Consider the following 26,355-nt stretch of genomic DNA (forward strand, 5'->3'; position numbering starts at 1 on the left):
CTTGCTTACGTAGTGGGCCAATTATTTTAAGCTTATTTGTTATTACAGTTTTCCACAATAAGGAAATAATTTTGCCCACCTCTTTGAAATGTTCCTAACTGAATTTAAATATATTTATGTCAAAATTTGCTTTTTTTTTGTTTTTTTTTTTTGGTGTAGGTAACCTGCTGTCTTCCAGCGTCTCTGCATTAGACACCATTGCTACAACAGCACTTGGATCTCTCACATCTATTCCAGAAAATGTGTCTACATGTGTTTCTCAGATTTCTAATATGATATTAAAAGAAGAATCATTAGCAGCAGAAAATAAAACTGTACTTCAGACATTGATTGTTAGTAAATCTCTTAAAATATTTTTGAAGGGTTAATTTGATAAGTCTTCCAAAACAATGTTAACTGCTTTTCTTTCATCTTAAGCCTTGCTAGACCCAGTGATAAACATCACTTGAAGAGAGTAGGTTTATATTTTTTAAAGACAAATCTCTTCACTGTTTTTCTCTCTCAGAAAGGTTAATTTCCAAATGGATATAACCAACTTTGAAACTTTTCACTTATACCTTGTAACACTGAGAGTAGGAGTTAGTAAGTCTTCTAATAACTGGAAAGAGTAGGTTTAGCTCCAGAAAAATTCAAGGGACCCATAACTTGTCACTTGGCTCAGAAATTGGAATCCTGGAATGATCCAACCAGAAGGGAATATTAGGTGGTTAACTTTAAAACTACAGTAATACAGAAAAACATGCAAGAAAAATAACTTATAGAATTCTAAGAACACGTACAAGTTTGTGGTTTCAGATCTGTGGGTTAAGTGCTTCTGGGCCTTAACTGTAAGGCTCTTTTTCATAGTTCTATAGAAATCACTCATCTAATTACACTTAATATCACCTCCTCCATACCTGATTTGTGTTTACTCTTTATTTTGTAGTTGTATAATTTGTCTAGGAAGTTCTTGGCCATATCACTTACTTTGTTTTCCTCTTTGTGCAGGCTCTCTGCCTCCCTTTTTGAGTTTAACAATATCTATTGAACATTTTCCAAGCAAATACTATAAATGTTAGCTGACATTGCCTAGATGCAGTGCTTATATGACACTATTTGATAGATTTCTTCAATCACCCAAATTTGACACAATTAAAAGATGCTCTGTTGGTACTAACTTGGTGGAAATTGATTCATTCACTAAATGGTGGTCTATATTTATTGATGTCTGCCTGCCAAGTTATATACCAAGTTATAAGCATTGCTTGAGTCAAAAGAGATGACTGCTGATCCCACATAATGAGTTGAAATTAGTATGATAGTTCTTCTTTCGAAAAGAATACCAGTAATCTTTTCTTTTAAGTATTTACTAATTATTTGTTATAGTTCCTCACCCTTGCCCTAGTGAAAGGAGCTTGTCAGAATTTTTTTTCCTTTTTATAAAAATTCCCACTCTACAATACATTTTTAACTTTCCGTATACCTTGACAAGAACAAGAACCTTGACAAGTTCTTCTGATACAATAAGATATGTCACCAGGTCTTCAAATTTAAATACTTCTAGCCCAGAGCCTACTTTTGAAGACTATTGGTCTCCGCCTTTTTGACTGGTAGCCTAAACTTGTTTGAAATTTATTTTGTTGAAATGTACTTGTAGGTTTTTTTTATTTCCTTTGTTTGCAATGCTGAAATCTTACCAAATGACTGTCATTTTCCCCTCTTCTGAATTCTGACTTACGTTGCATTAGACTGTCAAGAGTCTATTGTACACTAAGTGACCATTTTCTTACTTACTATAGGCAGGATTAAGTGACTTATGCTGAATATAAACTCTAGTAAGAAATAGGCTCTGTAGGCTATAAAGAATAGAGATCGGACACTTAGAATTTTAATATGTGTGTGTTTAGTTAACAAAGTATTTAAGATATCGTTTAACCAGCCAGATTTATGAAAGTGAAAATATTCTTTTTAAAGACTTGCTTGTTTATTTTTTAAAACCAGAATGTACTTAAGACTGACCTTCTAAGTTCACTGGAAACAATTTTATCCCCGACTGTGGTGTCAATACTGAAAATCAATAGTCAACTAAAGCATATTTTCAAGACTTCATTGACAGTGGCTAATAAGGTAACAAGTGTTATGTTCTTAATATCTCAAAATCGAATTGTTATGTAAGAAAGAAGCTCTATCTTTGGCCACACTTGGGGATATGTCTGCATGCCAAACCCATGGGTTATGAGAAGGAATCTGGAGGAGGGAGGAGATAGGATGCTCTCTGCTATTGATATGGTCAGCAGAATCATGGCTAAGAAAAATGAGAGGGAATGACTTCAAGATGAATGTTTAGGTTGACATAGTAGCATATATAGCATGCTAACATATGGTGGGTGAGGAAGATACACATATAAATGTATACACACATGTGCTTGCATATATGCTTAAATATGCATAAAATATCTCTGGAAGTATTTAAAAATGGTAGCAATCGTCTCGGACGTGTGCGTGGGACTGGGCTTCCAGGGGCTGGAGAGAGAAAGGGACTTTGCTCTGCATACTGTTTTCTACCTTTTCTATTTTGTAATGTATTCAAAAAAATAAAAAGTAAATAAACTAAAAAAAAATTTTAATTTAAAAAATGAAAGAAATTAATTTTTTTTCTTCAAAGATAGAAGATCAGAAAAAGGAAATGGATGGCTTTCTCAGTACGTTGTGTAGCAATCTACACGAACTACAAGAAAATACAATTTCTTCATTGGATGAATCACAGAAGCTGTGTGAAAACTTAACTGAAGACCTGAAGACCTTAAAGAAAATCCATTCACAGGTATCTTATTTAGGTGATTTAGGGAGTGTAAAAAGAAAGTTTTATGATCTTGAACTTGATAATCTCTGTTACACAATCTGAATGCTATATAACTAATTTAGAAACCCGAAAATACCATAGTCACTGTTGCTTGTAACAGTAATTAATGTAAAATAATTGAGAATACTTTTCTTGATCAGTTAATATTTGAGGATTTGCTACACGTAGAACCCTATGCTAAAGCACAATAAGACAAACAAGACAATCCTTTCCTCACACCACGATGAAAAATGAAGCTGGAGAAAACATACCTTTGGGAGTACAAATAGAAGAAAATGGTTATAGCGTTTAAAAAGAACATGTATCTACATTGTAACTTGATAAGTTGTTTTTTTTTTTGGGTAACATAGTTATTCTCTTTTGTAAATGATGCTCTACTTTCTTTTACTATTTCTGTTTCATCAATGTCAGACATTTAAATTGCAGTAAATTAATACAATTCTTAACTTTCATTGATTGATTATAAATGTAATTCATGATTCATCTTTCTCCATGTAAACTATTCCTCAGTATATGAGGCTTTAAACCAAAACCAAACCTCCAAACCAGGGAAGTCATAATTTATAAATATCAGATATATGGAAAACCATTCCTGGTTTTCTTAAGACCTTAGTAATCAATGTCTAACGTTTTATTTTGAATGAGGCTATTACTGTATGACAACTGTTTGGTTAGTAAAACTGTTGACATGATTTGGTGAGTAGTAAAGGATTCTTTTTCTTTGGAAAGTGAGGGAGAGGGAATTCATATCCATGTCCCCCCAAATAAGAAGGGAAACACATCCAAGATTTTTAGGTAAGAATTAAAGCAAATTTAAAATAAGATTATTTGTTTCCCTAATTGATAAGCATGAAACTTTTCAGAGAAAGGATTAACATCAGAAATTAGCAAAAATAATAGTTAATATTTATTGAGCAACTCACTATATGTTTATTCCTCCCACCAATATAGATACAGCTTCTATTACTAGCTCAGTTTTCTAATGAGGAAACAGGTCTTGTGAACATCTAATAATATTTGGATCATCTTATAGTGGTAGTAGTGATTATATTGCCTGAAAGCCATCCTTTTTTTTTTTTTTTGGTGAGGAAGATCAGCCCTGAGCTAACATCCATACCAATCCTTCCTCTTTTTGCTGGGGAAGACTGGCCCTGGGCTAACATCTGTGCCCATCTTCTTCCACTTTATATGGGACGCCGCCACAGCATGGCTTGACAAGCAGTGCGTCGCTGCGTGCCCGAGGTCTGAACCCCGGGCCACCAGCAGCGGAGCACACGCATTTAACCACTATGCCACAGGGCTGGCCCAAAGCCATCCATTTTTGAGTGGCTCTTCTATATGTTTCCAGAACATTGTTGCAATTTGAAATTGCAGCAATTTCTCATACCTCTGCATAGGATATTTACCTTAAACCTGTCTAGAACTTTTTACGTATATATTCTAAGGTAGATCAGCTTTTTATAAATTAGCTGTTTTGAAATGTTTAAAATTGGTAAGCAACTGTTTAAAAACAAACAAAACGCCTATGATCTGAAAAGTATTTGAGCACAAATGGTTTGACTTCCCTGGCTTTAAGGAAGCAAGTTTACTAAGTGAGCTGTTTCTTAGATTTTCTAGAACTTGAAATTAGCCCTAACAAAACAATTACATAAACCTCTGAACACCTGTTTACAAGTAGATAAGTCTGATAATACCTGCATTTCCCTCTACTTTGAAACTAGTAAAAATACTGACAGACTGTATTCATAATCAAAGTGTTAGATATATATTGTCAACTGATGTGTTATTCAGAGATGTTGGCCAACTAAGGGACTGAACAGTGAATAAGAATGCTGGATGCATTTTCAGCTCTTCCTTGGTCTTTAGTGTAGCTTCTTCAAATTGCAATGTAAGTCCATAGCATATTGTGTGCCTATAAGAGCTTGTTTTTAAAGATGCCAAGTATGGGCAAAGGTAAACTATTTACACTTTATTAGTATGATCCAATTAGGTTCTGTAAAATGTTTCACCTCCAGTAATTGATAATATTTTTGGACTGCTTGACCCATTAGATTATCAGCATTGCTCTTCCCTTTTAGTAGTGTTATCAGTTAAGAAGTAACTGTGGGGGCCGGTCCAGTGGCATAGTGGTTGAGTTCGCCCGCTCTGCTTCTGGCTGCCCAGGGTTTGCAGGTTCGGATCCTGGGCACGGACCTATGCACTGCTCATCAAGCCACACTGTGGCAGGCGTCCCACATAAGTAGAGGAGGATGGGCATGGATGTTAGCCCAGGGCCAATCTTCCTCATAAGAAAAAAAAAAAAGAAGAAGCAGCAGCAGCAACTGTGTATCTTTCAAAGTGGTTCTCAAACATAATGTGATGTCGTGCTGTATTTGGTTAGTTTTGAGGTACACTGAAAGTAATTTGTTACTAATAGTTAAGATAGCAAAGTTTGCTAATTATTTACTTTTTTAAAAATCCCTGTAATATTATCGTTTTAATATCACTTCCACTGCTTTCCTCTATGGGAGAGAGGAGGAGTTAAAGATCACATGTTGGGAATTTGTATAATTCTCACCTATGGGAAAATACTTTGTATCAGTAAGAAAAAATGTTGAAGTGTCATAATTTCAATCCTCCCCTCCCCACACCTTTCTTACAGGAACTTTGCCAGTTAATCAGTCTTTGGGCAGAGAGGTTCTGTGCTTTGGAGGAAAAGTGTGAAAACATCCAGAAACCACTTAGCAGTGTCCAAGAAAATACAGAGCAGTAAGCTGTTTTTAAATTCTCTGTAACTTTTCTTTTCTCTGCCTGAAATTATTTCAGAACAAAAAGTTTCAAATAGTACAAATACTATCAACCCAATTTCTCACTTAACATTTTATTATTTGCTTTATCATTCTTATTCCCTCTCTCTCTCAATATTATGTGTATATTACATATATATCTTTTCTGAACTAGCTGTGAATGTTACAGCCATAATGCCCACTTTCCCCTAAATACTTCAGTGTATATTTTCTAAAAACAAGGATATCTCTTATGTAACCATAGTACAATTATTTTAAGTCATAAAATTAATGTTGATAGCTAGTATTATCTAATATACAGACCTAATTCAAATTTTGCCAATTATCTCATTAATATTCTTTACAGGAAAAGAAAAAGATTTTCGTCCTGGTCCAAGATCACACATTGCATTTAAATGTCATGTCTCTTGAGTCTCCTTTAATCTGGAGCAGTTCCTTTATAATTTTTTATTTATTTATTTTTTTCCCCCAAAGCCCCAGTAGATAGTTGTATGTCATAGTTGCACATCCTTCTAGTTGCTGTATGTGGGACACGGCCTCAGCATGGCCGGAGAAGCAGTGGGTCGGTGTGCGCCCGGGATCCGAACCCGGGCCGCCAGTAGCGGAGCGCGTGCACTTAACCACTAAGCCACGGGGCCGGCCCTGGAGCAGTTCCTTAGTCTTTGTCTTTCATGACCTTTCCTTTTTTCAAGAGTGTAGAATATTTGTTTATTACAATGTCCCTCAGTTGGGATTGGCCTTCATGACGAGTTGCAGTTGTCAAGAATACCACAAAAGTGGTATGTTCTCAGTGCATCTCAGATATCAAGAAGTACATGATATCTATTTGTTTCATAATTGGTGATGTTTTATTTAACTTTGATAACTTGGTTACAGTGTTGTCCTCCAGATTTCTCCACTGTAAAGTTAATCTTTTCTTTTGCAATTAATAAAAAACTTATGGGAAGATACTTTGAAACTACATATCTTGTTCCTCTTAGCATCTATTGATACACGTCTGAAACAATTATAACAACAGTGGTTGTCAAATGACCTTGTTTCTAATTCCATCATTCCTTCTACATTTGTTAGTTGGCATTCTACCGAGAGGGAGAGTTTTCCCTTTCCCCTCTCATTTATTCTTATTCGTTTATTTATGTTAGCATGTACTCATAGATTCTTTTATCCTCTGGGTTATAATCCACTGTTATTTATTTTGATGCTGAAATTATCCCAGTTTTGACTAGTGAGAGCCTCTTCAAGTTGGCCTCTGTGTCATTTTGATATGACCTATCCTTTTTGAGCATTTTCTTACTTTTTGATATTATAAGATGTTCCAGGCTCATCTCCTACTTTCTCAGTCCCAACTCTGGAATCATATTAATAGAAACCAAGATCGGGGCACTAAGTCTGCTCATTGCTACTAGCGTGTCATTTCTTCTAGGTGGAGACAGCTAGAAGTATTTCTAGAGATAGAAATAGATAGAAATCTAAAGATAAATATCTTTCTAGTCCACATTTGTGCTCCCTTTTCAGATAGTGAGAAACCTGGCTCTTATCCGCAATATGTTTACTTACTTGCCCAATCTTAGAATACACATTAAATAATTTTGCAGTTTCTAAGCCATACCAGTGATGAAATACAGTCATGCGTTGCTTAACGATGGATACGTTCTGAGAAGTGCGTTGTTAGGCGATTTTGTCATTGTGCGACCATCACGGAATGTACTTACAAAACCTACATGGTTTTGCCTACTATACACATAGGCAATACAGTACTAATCTTATGGGACCACTGTCGTATATGCGGTCCATCGTTGACTGAAATGTTATTATGCAGCGTATGACTGTATATATTTGCTAATTAGAGCAGGGTTTGGCACAGTATGGCTGGTGGGCTGGATGCCTATTATTGCAAATAGTTTTATTGGACATAGCCATGCCTATTTGTTTACATGTTGCCTTTGGCTATCTTTGGCTGCCTTTGCAAAGCAAAAGTACATCAAAGACTATATAGCCCATAAGCCTAAAATATTTGCTATCTGGATTTTTAAGCAAAAGTTTGCTGATTCCTGCATTAGAGCTTAATGTTGCTTTATAGCCTCATTGCTTACCAGTCTCACATACTTGTATGTCTCACATATATATATCTCACATACATATATTCCAGTCAGACTTAATGTTTTCTTTTAGGGGTTTTAGAATTTTATGTAAGATTTAAATCCATGATCCCTTTTGAGTTTTTTGTATAAGGTATGAGGTTTGTCAAGTTTCAGTTTTTTGCTTATGGATGTTCTAAACTCATGAGGAGAAGGATATTCTATTATATTTACCCCCATTTTTGCCCATTAAATTGTTTCTTCTTGAAGTTCCAAGCTTCCTTCTGCGTGGAGAACTTCTTTTAGTCTTTCAGAGCAGGGCTGCTCGCTACAAATTCTGCTTTCCTTTGTCTGAGAATGTCTTCATTTCCCCTTCATTCCTGAAAGATATTTTCAGTGGATATAGAATTCTGGGTTCACAGTTCTTTTCTTTCAGCACTTGCAATATGTTGTCCGTTTCCTTTTGGCCTCCATGAGATGAGAAATCTGCTGTCGTTCAAATAATTGTTCCCCTATAGGCAGTTTCTCTGTAGCTGCTTTCAAGGTTTTTTTCTTTGTCTTTAGTTTTTATAAGTTTGATTATATTGTGTCTTCTTAGGTATTTCTTTGAGTTTATCCTTTTAGGTTTGCTCAGCTTCTTGAATCTGTAGACTTATGCCTTTCACCAGACTTGGAAATTCTCATCCATTATTTCTTTGAACATTTTTCATCCCTATGCTTTTTCTCCTCTGCTTCTAAGACTTTGATGACACTAGTGTTAGATCTTTTATTATGGTCCCATAGGTCTCTGAGGCTATAGATATATAGTCTGTTTTCTCTTTATTGTTGTTCAGATTGAGTCAATTCTGTGATCTGTCTTCACGTTCACTGGTTCTTCCTCTGTCTTCTCTAACTTACTGTTGAACCGATTCAATGAAGCGTTTTATCTCAGTTATTGCATTTTTCAGTTTTATAATTTTTATTTGCTTCTTTTTTTAATCTCTTCTATTTCTTTGCCAAGATTTTTTTCCCAGAAGTGTTTTAATTGCTCAGTGAAACATTTTTATGATGGCTGCTTTAAAATTCTTGCCAGATAATTCCAACATCTGAATCATCTCAGTGTTGGCACCTGTTGTCTTTTCTTATTCAAGTTGTGATTTTCCAGAGTGGTTTTTTATTGTATCTTGAACATTTTGGTTATGTTAGGAGATTCAGAATCCTATTTAAGTCTTCTTTTTTAGCAGGCATTCACTCTTGTTTAGGTTTAGCATGCAAGTCCTGGCCCACTTTTTTGTGCTGTGGTTCCAGTGACAATTTAATTTTCAGAGCCCTTGCAGTGTTAGTCTGGTATGCATTTGTGTGCTACCCATATGAGAAAAATTTGTATTCTGCTTTTGATGGATGAAGTGTCCTATACATGTCAGTTAAGTCAAGTTGATTGGTAGTGCTACTCAGGTCATCTATATCCTTACTGAGTTTCTGCCTACTTATTGTATCAATTACTAATAGAGGGGTGTTGGAATCTCCAACTGTAATTATAGATTTGTCTATTTCTCTTGTCAGTTCTATCAGTTTTTGTTTCATATATGTGTTACTCTGTTGTTAGATGCATACCCATTTAGGGTTGCTATGTCTTGGAGAATTGACCCCGTTATCATTATGTGATGTCCCTTTTTCTTTTTTTTTTGGTGACGAAGATTTGCCCTGAGCTAACATCTGTTGCCAGTCTTTCCCTTTTTGCTGAGGAAGATTATCACTGAGCTAAAATCTGTGCCCATCTTCCTCCACTTTATATGTGGGATGCCTGCCATAGCATGGGTTGACGAGCAGTGCATAGGTCCCTGCCCGGGATCTGAACACGTGAACCCTGGGCCACTGAAGCGGAGAGCACAAACTTAACAACTATGCCACTGGGCTGGCCTGCCCACTTTTTATTCCTAGTGTCTAGACTTAAGGATTTCTGGCTTCTTCCATTGTTTTGAAGGGAACACTAGAGTAGAAATGAAATGGGAAGGGAACTATGATATACTTTCTTTAAGGCCTGTGATAGTCATTTTTTCTATCTTCCTGACATTTATTGTCTACACCAATGTTTCTCAAAATGTGGTCCAGGACCCTGTAAGAGAATCAGCCAGGATTAGGGCCCAGGAATCTAGGTGAGGTTTATGTATACTGAAGTTTGAGACCCACTGCCTTTGACATTTAGTGTCATGGATTGTAGTCACCTATGAATAGTGATTCCATGAGGTGATAGATTTGTACTGATAGTCCCCAAGCTTACCCCTTAAGCTTTTTTTCCTTTTTCAGTCATTTCCACTTAATCTGTAGTTGAACTTTGGTTTTCAACATATTTGCTTCCTTACTTGGTTTACTCATGTGGTGTACCATCTAGTGGTAAAAGAAGGTACTTTCATTCCGCACAGTCACTTTGTGGTCCTCTGAGATGACTTTGAATGCTATTACAGGAAACCTTACTGAGAGGAGGAAGCCATCAATGAATTTTAAATGTATATTCTAGCTGACAGTTTTGTGTCAGGGTTATGTTACAATGTACCATGTGTGCCATGTGTATAGTTTGTCACACCCCAATATAATTTTCTTTTAATTACTGGAAAGCTTTATAGTTGACTTTGTTTTATAACATTTATAATTTTTATGATTTATTTTATGTCATAGGCAAGACAAAACTGCTTAAGAACAGAATGACTGATTGTGGACACTTAAGGGACTAGACTAGAGGCTGTATGAGATGCCCTTAAGTAACATAATTTAGCTGGAGGAATAAAACATGTAGACAGATTTCATTTTAACAACTATATAGTTATTACTCTAAGACGTACAAAGTAAAGCATCATATCTTGAGGAGGGCTGGGAAAGGTTTTATGAGAAAAAGAGACATTTTTAGAGGTTATTTAATGGCAGATGTGATATCAATCTCGTGAAAAGACAATGGCCAAAGCATCTGATCTTAATGTAGAAGATTAATTAAGAACATGAGCTCCTGGGCCGGCCCCGTGGCTTAGCGGTTAAGTGCGCACGCTCTGCTGCTGGCGGCCCGGGTTCAGATCCTGGGCATGCACCGATGCACCGCTTCTCCGGCCATGCTGAGGCCGTGTCCCACATACAGCAACTAGAAGGATGTGCAACTATGACATACAACTATCTACTAGGGCTTTGGGGGAATAAATAAATAAAAAAAAAAAAAAAAAAAAAAGAACATGGGCTCCTGAGTAAGACTGCTTGGGTTCAAATATGCCATTTTTGAGCTGTGTGATCTTGGGCAAGTTATGTATCCTTTGAGTCTTAGTTTTCCATTTTAACAATGTTATTCTCTTTTCCTATAGGAAATCTAAGAATATAATCAGCAAAACAACTTCTCATAATAAAAAATTTTGTGCTGATTCTGATGGCTTGTCACAGGAACTTAGACATTTTAACCAGGAAGGTACAAAATTGGTTGAAGAGTCTGTGGAACGCTGTGATAAACTCAGTAGCAACCTTGAAATAGTATCTCAAGAGACTGAACAGAGATGTGAGGCTCTGAACACAAGCACACTTTGTTTTTCTGAACAGTGGATATCTTGCTTAAATAAAAGGGAAGAGGAACTTCAGAACTTATTGAAGGTAATAAGTTTGTAACTGGAACCTACTTTGGGGAGAACAGTGATAATCAGAAAATTAAATATTCTTGGCTAAGAATTGGTTTCAAAACAAATATTTTAATATATAATGAATGACTTAAAATTTTAAGTATAATACTTGGTATGCTTATATATGATCTTGTTTTATGTATACATCTCCTCGATTTTGAAATTATTTAACATTTGTCTGATCTGTCCTATATCTGTCCTTGGTTTTTGAGTTGTTAGTTCCTTCAGTTAAGGGCACCCTATCTTTTGAAATATAATACTTTCTACTTATATATGCTTTTTACTTTTCTCCAGGTACATTCAAATTGCTTTAAGTATTTAGGATATTGTTCTGGTTGCTCAAAGGATACTTGATAGGGTTGTGGGTTTGCTTGAACTTAGACTTGTATGAGCCCTTTGTGTCTTGGTTTTTCTTTCTGTGCAATAAAAAGATTTTACTAATATTCTCAGGAATTAGGTAAAAGAATTTAAGTATTTTAAGCTATACAAGCTGTTTTCGCTAAAAGGAACCTGGGCTAATGGAGAAATAGCTTATTTCAGATTTGAAGCAGGAAATGCACCCGATGAGTCTAGAGATCTTGTCATACTAGAAAGTAAGGAAGCTATTAAAGATTAGTGGTGTTGTGTCAGAAAGACAAGAACCAACCTGATAACACTCCCCTGTTTAAAGATGGTATAATTTGAGCATCAAAAAGAATAATTGCTACAATAGATTAAAATACATCAAATATATTAAAACTCATGAATTCATAAAAATTTCATAAATTTCCTTTGGATCATGCTAGGGAAGCAATGCATTATTCTGAAAACCGGTAAATAAAGGGAAACAATTGAGCATTCCGAAAGAATTCTGTCTTGGTTTAGCAGGGTAATGAATGAAGAAAAGTGTTTCATAGAAGAATCCCGGCTAATAAAATGCAAAAGAAATGATCGAGTTAGAATATCACCATTTTGCAACCCTTAATGAAATAACCCTGGTGGACATTAATTAATGACTGCTTATACCATTTGATCAAAAGCTGATGGAGAACATTAGAATTAATAGGGTGATCACACCCAAACCCACTGATTAATCTTAACATGAGAGACACAGCCAGGCATTATGTACTTTCAGCACCAACTATGAAATATTCTTGCCAAAAAAATTAAACTTGACTTAGATCAACTCGTTGGATCTAACTAGTTTGTAGAAAATTCAGAGGACAGATGAACATGTGAAAATACAGCATAGAGATGCAATTGACCAAATCCAGAATTTGAGATATTCAATAGAGCAAAGACCTGGTTTCTTCAACAACAAAAATTTTTTTCAAGGAGAAAAGTATAAGGAAGGATAACCTGTATCAAAAGAGAGTTAAGACTAGGGGGCCTTAAGTCCTAGTTTGCCTGGGATAGCCCTTGTTTACATCTGTTGCACTGGGGTAATTATTAAGAATGGCCCTTTTCACTATGATAAGTATCCCAGTTTGGATGATAAATTATATAGTCACCTACTTAAGACATATCAACCAAATCTAATGATAAATTCTGATTCAAACAAATAATTGTGAAAAACATTTGAGACAATTGGTAAAATTTGAACACTGATTAGACGTTTGATTTAAGGAAATCAATGTTAAATTTCTTTTATGTGAGAGTGGTCTTAAAAAGCTCTTAACTCTTAGAGATGTATGCTGAAATAAATGGATAAAATGATACAGGATTTGCTTCAAAATAGTCCGGGGGGCGGGGAGAGGAGTAAATGGCCAATCTTTTTTGCTCTATACCCCATGTGTTGATAAATGTTGAGGCTTGGTAGTGAATACAAGGAGGTTAATTATACTATTCTCTCTACTTTTGCATGTGTTTTTAAACTTTTATTATGCAAGATTTCAAGTAAGGGGAAATGATATATTGAATAAAGCACTGACAACTTTGATTTTAGTAATGAAAGCTCATTTGCATCATTTACAGGTTGTAAACCAAGGTTGTGAGGCTTCAGGTTCGGAGATTACTGAAAAACTGAGTGGACATAAAGCAGCTAATGAGAACCAGCATAACATTTTTCTTGGTCAGATAACTATTGATGAAGAAAAATTAATGACACAAAGTCTAGAACTTAATGAAACCATAAAGATTGGTTTGACTAAACTTAATTGCTTTCTACAACAGGATCTGAAACTGGATATCCCAACAGGTACTTTAAAAGGGAAAGAGAATTGTTAAAAAAAATTTTTTTTTTTTGGTTAGGAAGATTGGCCCTGAGCTAACGTCTGTTTCCAGTCTTCTTCTTTTTGCTTGAGGAAGATTGTGCCTGAGCTAACATCTGTGCCAGTCTTCCTCTATTTTGTATGTGGGACACCGCCACAGCATGGCTTGATGAGCAGTGCATAGGTCTGCACCCGGGATCCGAAGTGATGAATCCCGGGCTGCCGAAGCGGAGCGTGTCAACTTAACCACTCTGCCACCAGTCCTAGCCCTGACCTGTTAAAATTTTTCAAGTTGAATTCAACCTTATACAGTGCCAGATGTTCAGAAAAACTGGGTCCTGCCATTGCCTGATAGGAATTAACCATCTCACTCTAGTCAACTCAAATATGGAAAAATTGGAACCCTAAAATAGCTTTAATTAGATGTTATGATATAGGTGACATGTACTCCTAGAAACTTGGGCATCACAATTCAATAAAATTTTACAGACGTTCAGGGAACTGGCTTTGTTAAGAGAAGACATCTTAAAAACGAATAAAAAGAAAACCAATCAACCATCTATCTAGCACTGTTTGTAAGAGGACGTTTTCATACCAAAAGTAGTGGAGGAATGCTAATAAATAAATCTAGTTTAATGCAAAGCTCATTACACTTTGCATTTTCTTATGTGTACCTCTCATTTTGTTATGGACTGTTAGATTGGCATTTAGGAATCCCCATTTTGGGAGGTCAGAGATGGCAAAGATCAGTGTAGGCTATAATGATTCAGGGAAACCTTCACAGAAGAAGGTATAATAAGGTATTGAACACTAGATGAGTAATTGAGTTATTCATTGAATTGTGATGGTTGCATGCCCTGTAAATTTACTAAAAATCAGTGAATGAATTTTATGGCATGTAAATTACACATCAAAGCTTTTTTTTTTTCTGAGGAAGATTCACCCTGAGCTAACATCTATGCCAGTTTTCTTCTATTTTGTATGTGGGTTGCTGCCACAGCATGACCACCGATGAGTGATGTAGGTCCGTGCCTGGCAACTGAACCTGGGCCGCTGAAGTGGAGTGTGCCAAACTTAACCGTTATGCCATGGGGCTGGCCACAAAGGCTTTTTTTAATGCAATTATAAAAGGAGATGGTGCTAAAGAATGTTAGTTTATTTTTTCCCCAAGAGTCCTATAATATTTATTGTCAACTTTCCAATGAAATTAGGAATATAAATGTTAAACGAAAAGGCAAGTGCCCATGTAAATTATGAGAGCATGAGTTCATTATAAAGAAATGTAACTGGTTAATATTTAGCTGCCACCAAATTTACAATGAAATGATTATCCCTGTCAAAGTGATCATGTTGGGAAAACTATACTCTTATTCCAATAATGGTGCCATTTCTCAGAACACTCTCACTCCTTTTAGAGCCTACAACACATCTTTTGTACCTTCTCAGAGATGGAAAATTTCATTAGGGTAGGCTGAGTCTTGAAAATAGTTGAGTCTATTTAAGATCAGTTGTCATGTTAGGAGATATTAGTTGTAAGCAATATATGCCTGATAGGTAACAAGACTGATTCTCATGTGTGGCAATATTTTTGGAAGACAAAGACTCATTGGAAAGTATAAGTTCTAGCATTAAAAAAAAAATCTTATTCGCATCCTACACTTCAATTTTTCCCTCTTATATAATGTCCACTAAAGGTACGACACCTCAGAGGAAAAATTATTTATACCCATCAACACTGGTGAGAACCGAACCACGTGAACAGCTCCTTGATCAGTTGAAAAGGAAACAGCCTGAGTTGTTAATGATGCTAAACTGTTCAGAAAACAACAAAGATGAGACCAGTCAGGTAAAATTTAAAGCATCATAATTTTAGAACTCGCCCATAAACTCTTGATGTCATCAACTACATGTGAAGAATTTTATTCTTTGCCCTTTAATCCTACGCTGTCTCTCATTAATGATAATCGTCTGATCCTTAAGCCTGTTTCTTTTAATCTGGCCATTTTTTAATGATTAGACTAATGGATAATAATAATAGCCAGTATTTATGTTGTGCTTATTGTGTGCCAGACAATGTTCTAAGCACTTTACGTATATATTTCCTCAGTTAATTCTCTCAATAACCCTATGAGGTGGATGCTAGGACTATCCCCATTTTACAGGTGAGGAAACTATGAATTACGTTGTCCCAGGTCACAAGGATGGAATTGGAATTAGAACCTAGACAAGCACCACAGTCTGTGCTCTTTTCTATAGTAATTACAGAAAAGTTGGGAAATCAGAAAGTAACAAAGAAGAAAAAAAATAAACTGTAATCCCATTATTCTGAGATTACCACTTTTAACATTTTATTATAGGTACTTGTCTATATGAAAATATATTAGGGATTATTTTCGTTATTTTGTAGACTTTCTACTAATTTTGTTGAGGTTTAACTTTTATACAATGGACACTTATTTTCAAAGAAGAAAACTGTCTTTACTTTTGTGAAGATTTTTAAGCCCTTGGATTTAATCACTCATCTAGCTTCTTATTTTTTAGAACTTGGATGAAGAAAAGGCCGTTCTGGAGCACACTATCGAAGAACCTTTAAGTCAAGAGCAATCTGTAGATGCTAGTGTGGTTTGTTCATCAAGTGCTGGGGTTCCGTTTTTCCAGGTACCTGATTATGTCCTGTCAGATAACCCTTCCACATCTGATGCAAGTCAGTCATTTGCTGTTCACTATAAAGGCATTGTTCTTAGTGGGTGGAACAGCAAAAAGTTTTCAGTCATTCCTTTGGATAGCTTGTTAACTTTTCTGATTTAAATTGTTTACACAAATGATAATTGATGGGGGGTTTTCTGTAGGATAAATAAAGGCAAAGTTTGACTTAATCTCCATCCTCAGCTGGTAATCTTCAGCTATCATATTGATCCCCTTTCTGCTTCCCACGTACTCAGAAGGGATACTAAGAGCAGTCATTTCTCTCTTCCCTCCACTTTTGACATAGAAGTCCTGGAGCCTATCTCTGCCCATCATCAGACCTTGAAGGCTAAGAGGTTTAAAAGATTGAGAAACTGAAGGCTACTTGGGTTATATTACTGATTTCTCCTGCCTAAGGCTTTTCTCTTGTTAACTATTCCCCCATGTTTCCTGAGCTCCTCGCCTGCCCTGATCTTGTGCAGTTAAATCCTGTGACCTCTCCTACCCGCTTTTAAGCACTGTTGGGAATATGGCACTATAAACTGCCTAGCATCTTTCCCTCTATTTTGAAGTCATGAGCTTAGACAGAGTCTGTGAAGTAAGGATTTCCTTACATAGGACATTATGTCTACATTTTACAATTGAAAGCTGTTTCTGATAGGTATATGCTTATGCCTGTCTTTAACAGACTTGGAGATCTTTCCACCAAGGTCTAAAGATTCTCCATCCCTGATTTAAGCTGTTAAAACTTCTAGCTCAGAGTCTATTAAATTCTTCTCTACCTCAAGGTAGCTTTATCCCCAAATTCTTCTTACCTTTTTACTTTATTCTTTACTGTTAGAGAACTCTAAATATATTTCTTTCCATTTTTCAACCCTCTTTTCTATCTTATAAAGATAAGAAAAGGGGGAAAGTTAAGAGAAGAGAACCTTAGTGACTACTTAATCCCTAGTTGGAAATCCTTTTATATTACTGTTATGGCATTTTGAAAGCCAGGCTTAGTGGTTCAGCTATGGCAAGGAAGTCCCAAGGAACAATACCAGAAGAGGTTAGAGACTGGATTTTAAACCTTCTGCTGAAGTCCAGAAATTATTTTTTCCCTGATGTGGGGAAATTTTCTGAGTTTAAAACTCTAAAGTTGGTTTATGATTTGTCTTAGCATTGATGACTGGGTCTACAATGAATGTCACCAGTCTCTTAAAGCTCCCTATGGGCAAGTGCGAGGATTCCAGTGAAATATAATTCCCAAATGAGAAATATGAAATGTTTTAAAAAAGTGTCTTGAGGTAGCTGGTATATCAGATTCTGCTTAAAACAGAATTTCCTTTTTTGCATAATAGCAAATATTTGTTTCCCTAGAGCAGGATTTCTCAACAGCAGCAGTATTGACATTTTGAGCTGGATAATTCTTTGTTGTGGTGGACTGTCCTGTGTATTATATGATGTTTAACAACGTCCCTGGCTTCTACCTACTAGAAGCCAATAGCACCCCCCTAGTTTTAACAAAAATGACATTACCAAATGTCCACTGGGGTGCAAAATTGCTCCCTGTTGAGAACCACTGCCCCTATAGTAAAATCTGTAATTATGCCTTGGAAAATCATGCGGAAAGTTAATATTTCTTTCACTCCACTCTCTTTCACTCCACTCTTTCTATTGGTGGTAAAATGAAGAAGGCATTCCTTTCTACTTGCCAAACAACTTGTTGGCTCAAATTTGTGCTGAGCCCTTTCTGAAGTTTTTCACACTTAATTTCTTGCCTAAGCCAGAGAACTTGGAAAATATGGTATACCTAATATGTATCAAATGTTACTTTATAATGACTTAATTTCTCTCCTTAAATCCACAGCATAAAAAATCACATGGAAAAGACAAAGAAAACAGAGGCATTAATCCAGTGGAGAGGTCTAAAGTAGAAGAAACTACAGAGCAATCTGTTACAAAGAGCAGATTACCTCTACGAGCCCAGATAAATCTTTAGTTAACTTGAGGATTGGTGATTTTATTTTTAGGGTGAAAAATAAAACCTGTAACCCCAGGACTTGAGCCTTCTGTATAGATTAAAAACAAATAGAAAATATCAAGACAGTACTGTAAATTTAGTTGAATTTAATATGTCTACCCATTTTTCTGTCATCCCTGTAGTTCACTGTGTATTAAGTTGGGTTTCATTTGGGATTTACATTGAGTAAATATGTATTTCTAGCTTTTGATATAAAATAGCCCTTTCATAACAAATGAAAAATATTTTTCTTGCATTTTACTAAATAGCAGATATACAGAAGCTGCACTATTCTTCTAGGCTTGAATTTATGTAGGTAAATATCACCATTGCTTGGTCTTGGGAAGGACCATCTCCTTTCTTTTCTTGCTATGATTGAATTATGTCTATATTTGCTTGCCTCCTGCCCTAGACTTTTCCATTCTGCCTTTTCAGCTCACTTTCTCCCTTTGTATTTGTCACCCAACCATTTGTAGAGCTATAAAATTGTATCTATTCTTATTATGAGATGGCCACAATTTTACTTAGAAATTTTTAACACTTTTCTGTGGTTATCTCTAAAATTACTGTCAACGATAAACATAACCCTAGAAGTATTCCCTTCCTTCAGTATTTTTAATTTGTTTCCCCCTAGATGAAGCTTAACACATTAGCCTCCAGAGTTAATAAAAATCCAGCTTCTCCAGAATATAGATTGCTGTTACGGGAGAACTACCTAGAGTTCTGATTAATGGCTCTGTGGCCCCATTTTGAGGCTTGTTGTCTTATGCAGAATGTCACAGTGATGTAAGGGCTTTTTGAAGCTAGCAATTATGACAATAATTTATATTCTTTTGTTCACCTGATGAAACTTGTTGTTGTTCTTTGTATGTAATAAATATGTATATATATTTTTTTCTCTATTGAAATCTTAACCCTTAGAAGGACCCTGATAATTTTGATCTGGCAGCCAAATTTCTGGAAGTTGAGATTTTTCAGCATGAAGAAGCAGAGCACTTACAAGGAGTTATATGCAAAGAATAAATTTTGTGCCCACATCAAGTTACATGTATAAATTTAGAGAGTTTTGACTTTGATAGCTAAGTAAAACCAAATACTATTGAAGAATTAAAAAATATGCTACTTCGAGGAACTAAATTTACCTTGCAGAAGTATTAATTATCTTAATAAAAATAATGATATAATTTCTCTGCAAAATCACGTGTCACCATAAGCTAAGGATAATACCTAATAAAATAAACTGCCCTCTGTAAATCCATGACTAATAAATTTAGTTTCTACATTAACTTGCTTGCCTCATTATTTCTTATTTGGCAGTGGGTATGTGTACAGAGTTAAGCAAGTTGTATTAAAATTCCTAAAATAAACTTCTACACAGGTACTCCCAAGGAAGAAGGGCCTTGGTAAACATCCTAGGCTTCCAGTTGCACTCTGAGGGACAGCACTTTTGTGTAAGATTGAGAAACAGATTGGCCCTCACAAGGCCTGAAGTCTAGCTTTAAGTCATCTCATTCCCTGACTGTTTTAAATTATCTAGGAATGCTAATGCAGCTAGTTTAACTGCCTGACAGAAGCAAAAATAAATCTCTAGCGAATTTTAACATCCAGAGTCTTAACTTAGCTCTACAAATTTTCATATACAATGTCAAGCACTCAAAAAATAACCATCGGCAAAAATAGAGCAGGTAGCTTCAAGGGACCCATTCCTTCTCAGAGGCAAAAACATTCAGAAACAGCTTTGTCAGAACTCTGGAAAACAAAGATTTACAACAACCAAGCAAATGCTGAATCAAGAAAAAGGCAACCTAAAAACTAGGAAAGCTTTTGATGTTTTACTTGCCCTTGCTCCATTCCCCTTCCCAGCTCTGTGGTGGTCTTGAAGACAGACAGCAGCCCACATTCTCCAAGTGGGACCCTGTTTCCTGGTCCCGAGGGAGCAGAGGAGATCTTAATCTTACAAAATTGTTCTAACCTGTCTGGGGCAACCTGAAGGACTGAAGAAAGGCACTTGTCTTTGTTTCATCTAACTCAGTACTCAGGGTAGAAAAGTGGCAGGCATTTCTCGAAAATATTGTAAAGCAAATGAACAACCTGCTGCCACCTGCGGCAAAAGATTACAGTTGAGATAAATAAAGGAGTGCCTAAAGCCTGGGAGGGAAAAACAGGAGAGAATTTCTCAGGGAAATTAGGCCACTCAAAGACACCAATGTATACTGGGGAATTGAGAAAGCCATGCATGTCCAGGCCAAGTTGCATGCTTAGAAAAGACCTGAGAAAGCCCTTTCACTGCTGGCTGGTGTCTAGGTTCAGCACAAGCAGGAAGTGAAGGCAAAGACAGATTAAAATGGCCTAGCTAAGCATTGAAGGTGTGCTCCAACACAGCCAATCTGCAAAGACTGGGAGGACTTTTTTCTTTCTTTTTTTTAATTCTTGTTTTACTTATTTTTGGCCACTGGCATTCAAGGAAATCTCTGGCAACACACTAGCTAAACACAAGCAAAAGCAAGAGACTTCAGAGACTACGTAAATCAAAGAATTGAGACTTTACAAAAAATAGTTTACAAAAGTCACTAAACAAACTGCTACTGCCCGCAGCAAGCAACAGAAACAAACTCTTGAGGCATGAAGAAACTGATTTCCAGAGTTACCATATTTTAATATTCCAAATGTTCAGTCTTCAACAAAAAACTAAGAAGCGTGCAAAGAAACAAAGTATGGCCCATTCAGAGAAGAGATTGACATAAACCATCCCTGAGGAAGCACAAACATTGGACTTTAAATCAACTGTCTCAAATATGTTGATAGAGCTAAAGGAATCCAGGAAAACAATGTCTCAGCAAATAGAGAATATCAGTAAAGAAACTATAAATAACTGAAATGAAAAAATCACTAGAGGGTTCCAATAGCAGATGTGAGAAAGCAGTAGCAAGAGCCACAGAGCCAGTGAACTTGAAGCTAGGTCAATTGAAATTGTTTAATTGTAGGAGCAGGGCTGGCCCTGTGGCTTAGCGGTTAAGTGCGCGCGCTCCACTGCTGGCAGCCCGGGGTTCAGATCCTGGGTGCGCACCGACGCACCGCTTCTCCAGCCATGCTGAGGCTGCGTCCTACATACAGCAACTAGAAGGATGTGCAGCTATGACATGCAACTATCTACTGGGGCTTTGGGAGAAAAATAAATAAATAAAATTAAAAAAAAAATTGTAGGAGCAGAAAGAAAAAAGAGGGGAAAATAAATAGAGCTTAAGAGACCTGTGGAGCACAATGAAACATAACAACATTTGCAAAAGGGAGTACCAGTAGGAGAGGAGAGAAAGAAAGAAGCAGAAAGAATACTTGAAGAAATAATGGCTGGAAACTTCTCAAATTTGTTAAAACACTTGAATCTACACATCCAAGAAGCCTAACAAATCCAAACAGGATAAAACCAGAGAGATCCACAATAAGACACACAATCAAACTGTCAAAAGCTGAAGACAGTTTTGAAAGCAAGAATGTAGTCTTTAGGGAAATGCATATCAAAACCACAATAAGATAGCACTTTACATCCATGAAGACAGCAGTAGTAAAAACAAAATAACAAGTGTTGGTGAAGATGTTCAAAAGGAACCCTCATACATTCCTGGTGGAAATGTAAGATGGCTTAGCTGCTGTGGAAAAAGAGTTTAACGGTTCCTAAAAATGTTAAATGTAGAATTACCATGTGACTCAGCAATTCCACTCCTAGATATTTACCCAAGAGAAAAGAAAAAATTCATCTACACAAAAATTTATACACAAATATTCATAGCAGCACTACCATAATTGCCAAATGGTATAAACAATCCAAGTGTCCATCAACATATGAATGGATAAACAAAATGTAGTATATACATAACAATGGATTATTTCTCAGCCATAAAAATGAAGTGCTGATACATGCTACTGTGTAGTTCAACTTTCAAAATACAACGCTAAATGAAAGAAGTCAGATGCAAAATTCATATATTGTATGATTCCATTATATGAAATATTCAGAATAGGTAAATTCATAGAAACAGATTGGTGGTTGCCAAGGCTGGTTGAGGGAGAAAAGGGGTGTGACTGCTTAATGAGCATGGACTTTTCTTTAGGGATGTTGGAAATGTGTCGGAACTAGATAGATGTGGTGGTTGTACAACATTGTGAATATACTAAATACCACTGAATTATGTACTTGAAAATGTCTCATTTAAAAAAATTTATTTTTTTAATTGAGGTATAATTGGCGTACTACATATTAGTTTCAGATGTACAATATAATGACCCAATATTTGTATACATTGTGAAGTGATCACAATAAATCTTAAATGGTTCATTTTATGTTATGTGATTTTGACCTACAAATAAAAGCCATTCAAAATGTAAAGGAGTCCTATCATCTATTAAAGAAGAGGTAATTGAATCATAGAGGCATCAATATTGTAGGTAGAATTAGTTAGCAGATAGAAAGAAGTTCTTAAATGCTGCAATTTAAAAATGTGTATACTGTATGCCCATAAAACACAACTGTTTCCACTCCTTTAAAAAATAACCTAGTATACAAGAAGATTCAGACCTTGACCAAAAACCAAGAGACAAGACAGACAACAGAAACAAATCATAGAAATTATAGCTAATGGAGTTGCCAAACAAGATCTTTAATTTTAAAATTAAGCATTTAAAGAATTTAAAGACATGATGGAATACTTTGGATAAAATTTGGAAATTATAAAAAAGAATCATGCAAATTCTAGAACTGAAAAATACAATAAGTTATGAACACGGAGAACGGGCTTAGTTGCTAAACAGTCATAGTTAAAAAAAGGTTTTATTTTTATTTTTTTAATTTTTATTTATTTATTTTTCCCCCCAAAGTCCCAGTAGATATTTGTATGTCATAGTTGCACATCCTTCTAGTTGCTGTATGTGGGACATGGCCTCAGCATGGCCGGAGAAGTGGTATGTCGGTGCGCGCCCGGGATCCGAACCCTGGGCCGCCAGCAGCAGAGCGTGAGCACTTAACCACTAAGCCACCGGGCCAGCCCCCAAAAAAAGGTTTTAAAAAGTGGATGATGGATTAGAAGAAAATAGCTACACTGAAGCATGGCAGGAAAAAAGGATGAGAAACATAAAAGAAACAGGATATGGCTAAGAGGTCTAACATAAATGTAATTAGAGCCTCAGAAGGAATAAGAGAGAATGGGACTAAATCCCAAGCAGGATAAATGCAAGGTCACACCTAGGTACACCATAGTCAAACTGCTAAAAGCCAATGATAAAGAAAAAGATAACCAGAGAAAAAAGACATTACTTCCATGGAAACAACAGTTAAGTTGACAGATGACTTTGCAATAGAAAGAATGGAAGTAGCTAATGGAATGGTAGCTTCAAAGTACTGAATGAGGTAAAGTCAGTGGGAATGGTGGAGTAAGATCCTCCAAAAACACATTCCTCTGTAAAAGCAATGAGAACACTGAGAAAACTTGTCAAGATCAAATTTTTCAGAATTGCAAAGGCTTGCAACAATCCAAAAGGCATTTATTAAAAAAAAACCAAAAGGCTGCAATTTGGTAAGAATGGTGAGTTTTGTGGTGTCTTAACTTGACTTATTCTCATTGCTCTCCCTAGCTCCTCATTAGCCTTGCAAACCAACAGTCCCACAATCATAGCGAAAACCGGTAGCCTAGCAGCCACTGGCTGGGGTAGAATAGGTTTGGAGCTCCCTGAAAACATCTTTCTCAGAGAACTGTCATTATGTGACGTATCTGGCAATTCCCTGGAAAACTCCCACTCATAGGACTTGTCTTTATTTGTCCTGACTCAGACCTTGCTCAGTGTGAGTAGCCTTTTTCCTAGGGGCATTTGTTGAAGATAATCAGCAGTGATGGTTAATATTGCTTCTGCCTAAGTGAGTGATAGCAACTGGGATAAACAATAAACTGACCAAAAAAAAAAAAAAATCTGGGGAATTAGATATGTCTAGGAGACTTTGAAAACTGCTAACCCATTCATGGGAATCTAGAAGGCCATGCACATTCATAGGCCTATGCATATGCCCAAATCTGTGCACATGTTCAGGAAAGACCTGAGAAGGTCCTAAGTTCTCACATTTGGCTGACCTTGAGGTACTGCAAAACATGGTGAAGTCTAAGGCAGAATTTTATTTTTTTTTATTTATTTATTTTTTTAAAACATTTTAATTTTATTTATTTACTTTTTCCCCCAAAGCCCCAGTACATAGTTGTGTGTCATAGGTGCACATCCTTCTAGTTGCTGTATGTGGGACACGGCCTCAGCATGGCCGGAGAAGCGGTGTGTCGGTGTGCACCCAGGATCCGAACCCGGGTCGCCAGCAGCAGAGCGCATGCATTTAACTGCTAAGCCACGGGGCCGGCCCTAAGGCAGAATTTTAAATTGCCTGCTCATATGTTGAAGGTGTGCCCAAACACACACACAGACACACAGAGGCTCTTGGCAATGGCTGGGAGACTTATTGGATTCAGGCATTTAAATAAATTTGACTAATCATTTGCTGACCACTAAGCTAACTGAGCAGAGACTTCAGTGGTCACATATGGCAAAAAGTACAGACTTTACAGATTAGTTCAGAAAAGTCACTAAACAAATAAACATCAATAACAACTTCTGCAGAGGGAAGAGAATTTGATTTCCAGAGTTGCCACATTATATTATTTAAAATGTCCAATTTTCTATAAAAATAATGAGACATACAAAGAAATGAAGTGTGGCCCTTACACAGGACAATAGCAACCTATAGAAACTGTTCTTGAGGAAAGCCTGATGTAGACTTAATAGACAAAGACTTAAAATCAGCTATTTAAAATATGTTCAAAGGGCTAAAGGAAGCCATGTTTTAAAAATTAAGAAAAGTATTAGAGCAATGTCTCAACAAATAGAGAGTATCAATAAAGAGATAGAAATGATAAAGGATCAAATAAAAATTCTAGATTTGAAAAGTGCGATAATTGAAATAAAAAACTTCACTAGAAGGGCTCAAGAGTAGTTTTGAGCAAGCAAAAGAAAACTTAGCAAACTTAAACATAGATCAATTGAGATTATCTAGTCTGAGGAACAGAAAGAAATAAGAATGAAGTAAAATGAACAGTGTCAGAGACCTGGGGGACATCATTAAGCATACCAACATACACATAATGGGAGTGCCAGAAGAAGAGGAAAGAAAGAGAGAGAAAGAATATTTGGAGAAATAACTGCTGAAAACTTTCCAAATTTATTGAAAAACAAAGAAGGGGGAAGGGAATGGAGCTATATAGGAGCAATTATTTTGTATACTATTGATATTAAGTTGCCATTAATCTGAAGTAGATTGTTAAATTAAGATGTTAATTGTAATACCCAGGACAACAACTGAGAAAATGACTAATATATATAACAAATGAATGTATATTATAATATATATATTAATACATATATAGACATGCATTGCTTAATGACGGGTATGTTCTGAGAAATGCGTCATTAGGTGGTTTTATCATTGTGTGAACATGATAGAGTGTACTTACACAAACCTAGATAGTATAGTCTACTACTCACCTAGGCTATATGGTACTAATCTTATGGGATGACTGTCATATACATGGTTCATTGTTGACTGAAATGTTGTCATGTGATGCATGACTGTGTGTACATATATATGATGAAATAACAATGGAGTTATAGTGGTATACTAGAAAATATTTAATATAAAAGAGTGCACGATTGTGGTGCTGGAGGAATAGAGGGGAAAAAAATTAAGACATATAGAAAACATGCAAAATGGCAGACATAAATCCTTCCTTATAAGTAATTATATTAAATGGATTAAATATGCCAGTCAACAGGCAGAATAGATTAAAAAAACATGATCCAGGGCCAGCCCTAGTGGCCCTGTGGTTAAGTTCAGTGCACTCTGCTTCGGCAGCCCGGGTTCAGTTCCCAGGCATGGACCTACACCACTGGTCTGTCAGTGGCCATGCTGTGGGAGCAGCTCATGTATAAAAAGAGGAAGATTGGCAATGGATATTAGCTCAGGGTAAATCTTCCTCAGCAAAAAAAGACATGATCCGACTATATGTCGTCTACAAGCAACATACTTTAGATTCAAAGACACAAATAGATTGAAAGTAAAA

General features: G+C 36.2%; 1 protein-coding gene across 1 annotated transcript in view; it reads left to right on the forward strand.

Moving 5' to 3' along the window:
- The window catches only part of KIF11 (kinesin family member 11), a 42,980-nt gene extending 23,483 nt beyond the window's left edge, over nucleotides 1-19,497 (forward strand). Inside the window, exons 14-22 of the mRNA XM_058543539.1 lie at nucleotides 160-332; nucleotides 1,981-2,106; nucleotides 2,645-2,803; nucleotides 5,484-5,590; nucleotides 11,030-11,309; nucleotides 13,289-13,511; nucleotides 15,219-15,370; nucleotides 16,066-16,182; nucleotides 18,059-19,497. Of these exons, the coding sequence (XP_058399522.1) occupies nucleotides 160-332; nucleotides 1,981-2,106; nucleotides 2,645-2,803; nucleotides 5,484-5,590; nucleotides 11,030-11,309; nucleotides 13,289-13,511; nucleotides 15,219-15,370; nucleotides 16,066-16,182; nucleotides 18,059-18,190 (1,469 nt within the window). The 3' untranslated portion in view covers nucleotides 18,191-19,497. The remainder of the gene's footprint in view (nucleotides 1-159; nucleotides 333-1,980; nucleotides 2,107-2,644; nucleotides 2,804-5,483; nucleotides 5,591-11,029; nucleotides 11,310-13,288; nucleotides 13,512-15,218; nucleotides 15,371-16,065; nucleotides 16,183-18,058) is intronic.
- The last annotated feature ends 6,858 nt before the right edge of the window (nucleotides 19,498-26,355 follow it).

This window comes from Diceros bicornis, chromosome 6, assembly GCF_020826845.1.
Source record: "Diceros bicornis minor isolate mBicDic1 chromosome 6, mDicBic1.mat.cur, whole genome shotgun sequence".
NCBI classification, from domain to species: Eukaryota; Metazoa; Chordata; class Mammalia; order Perissodactyla; family Rhinocerotidae; genus Diceros; species Diceros bicornis.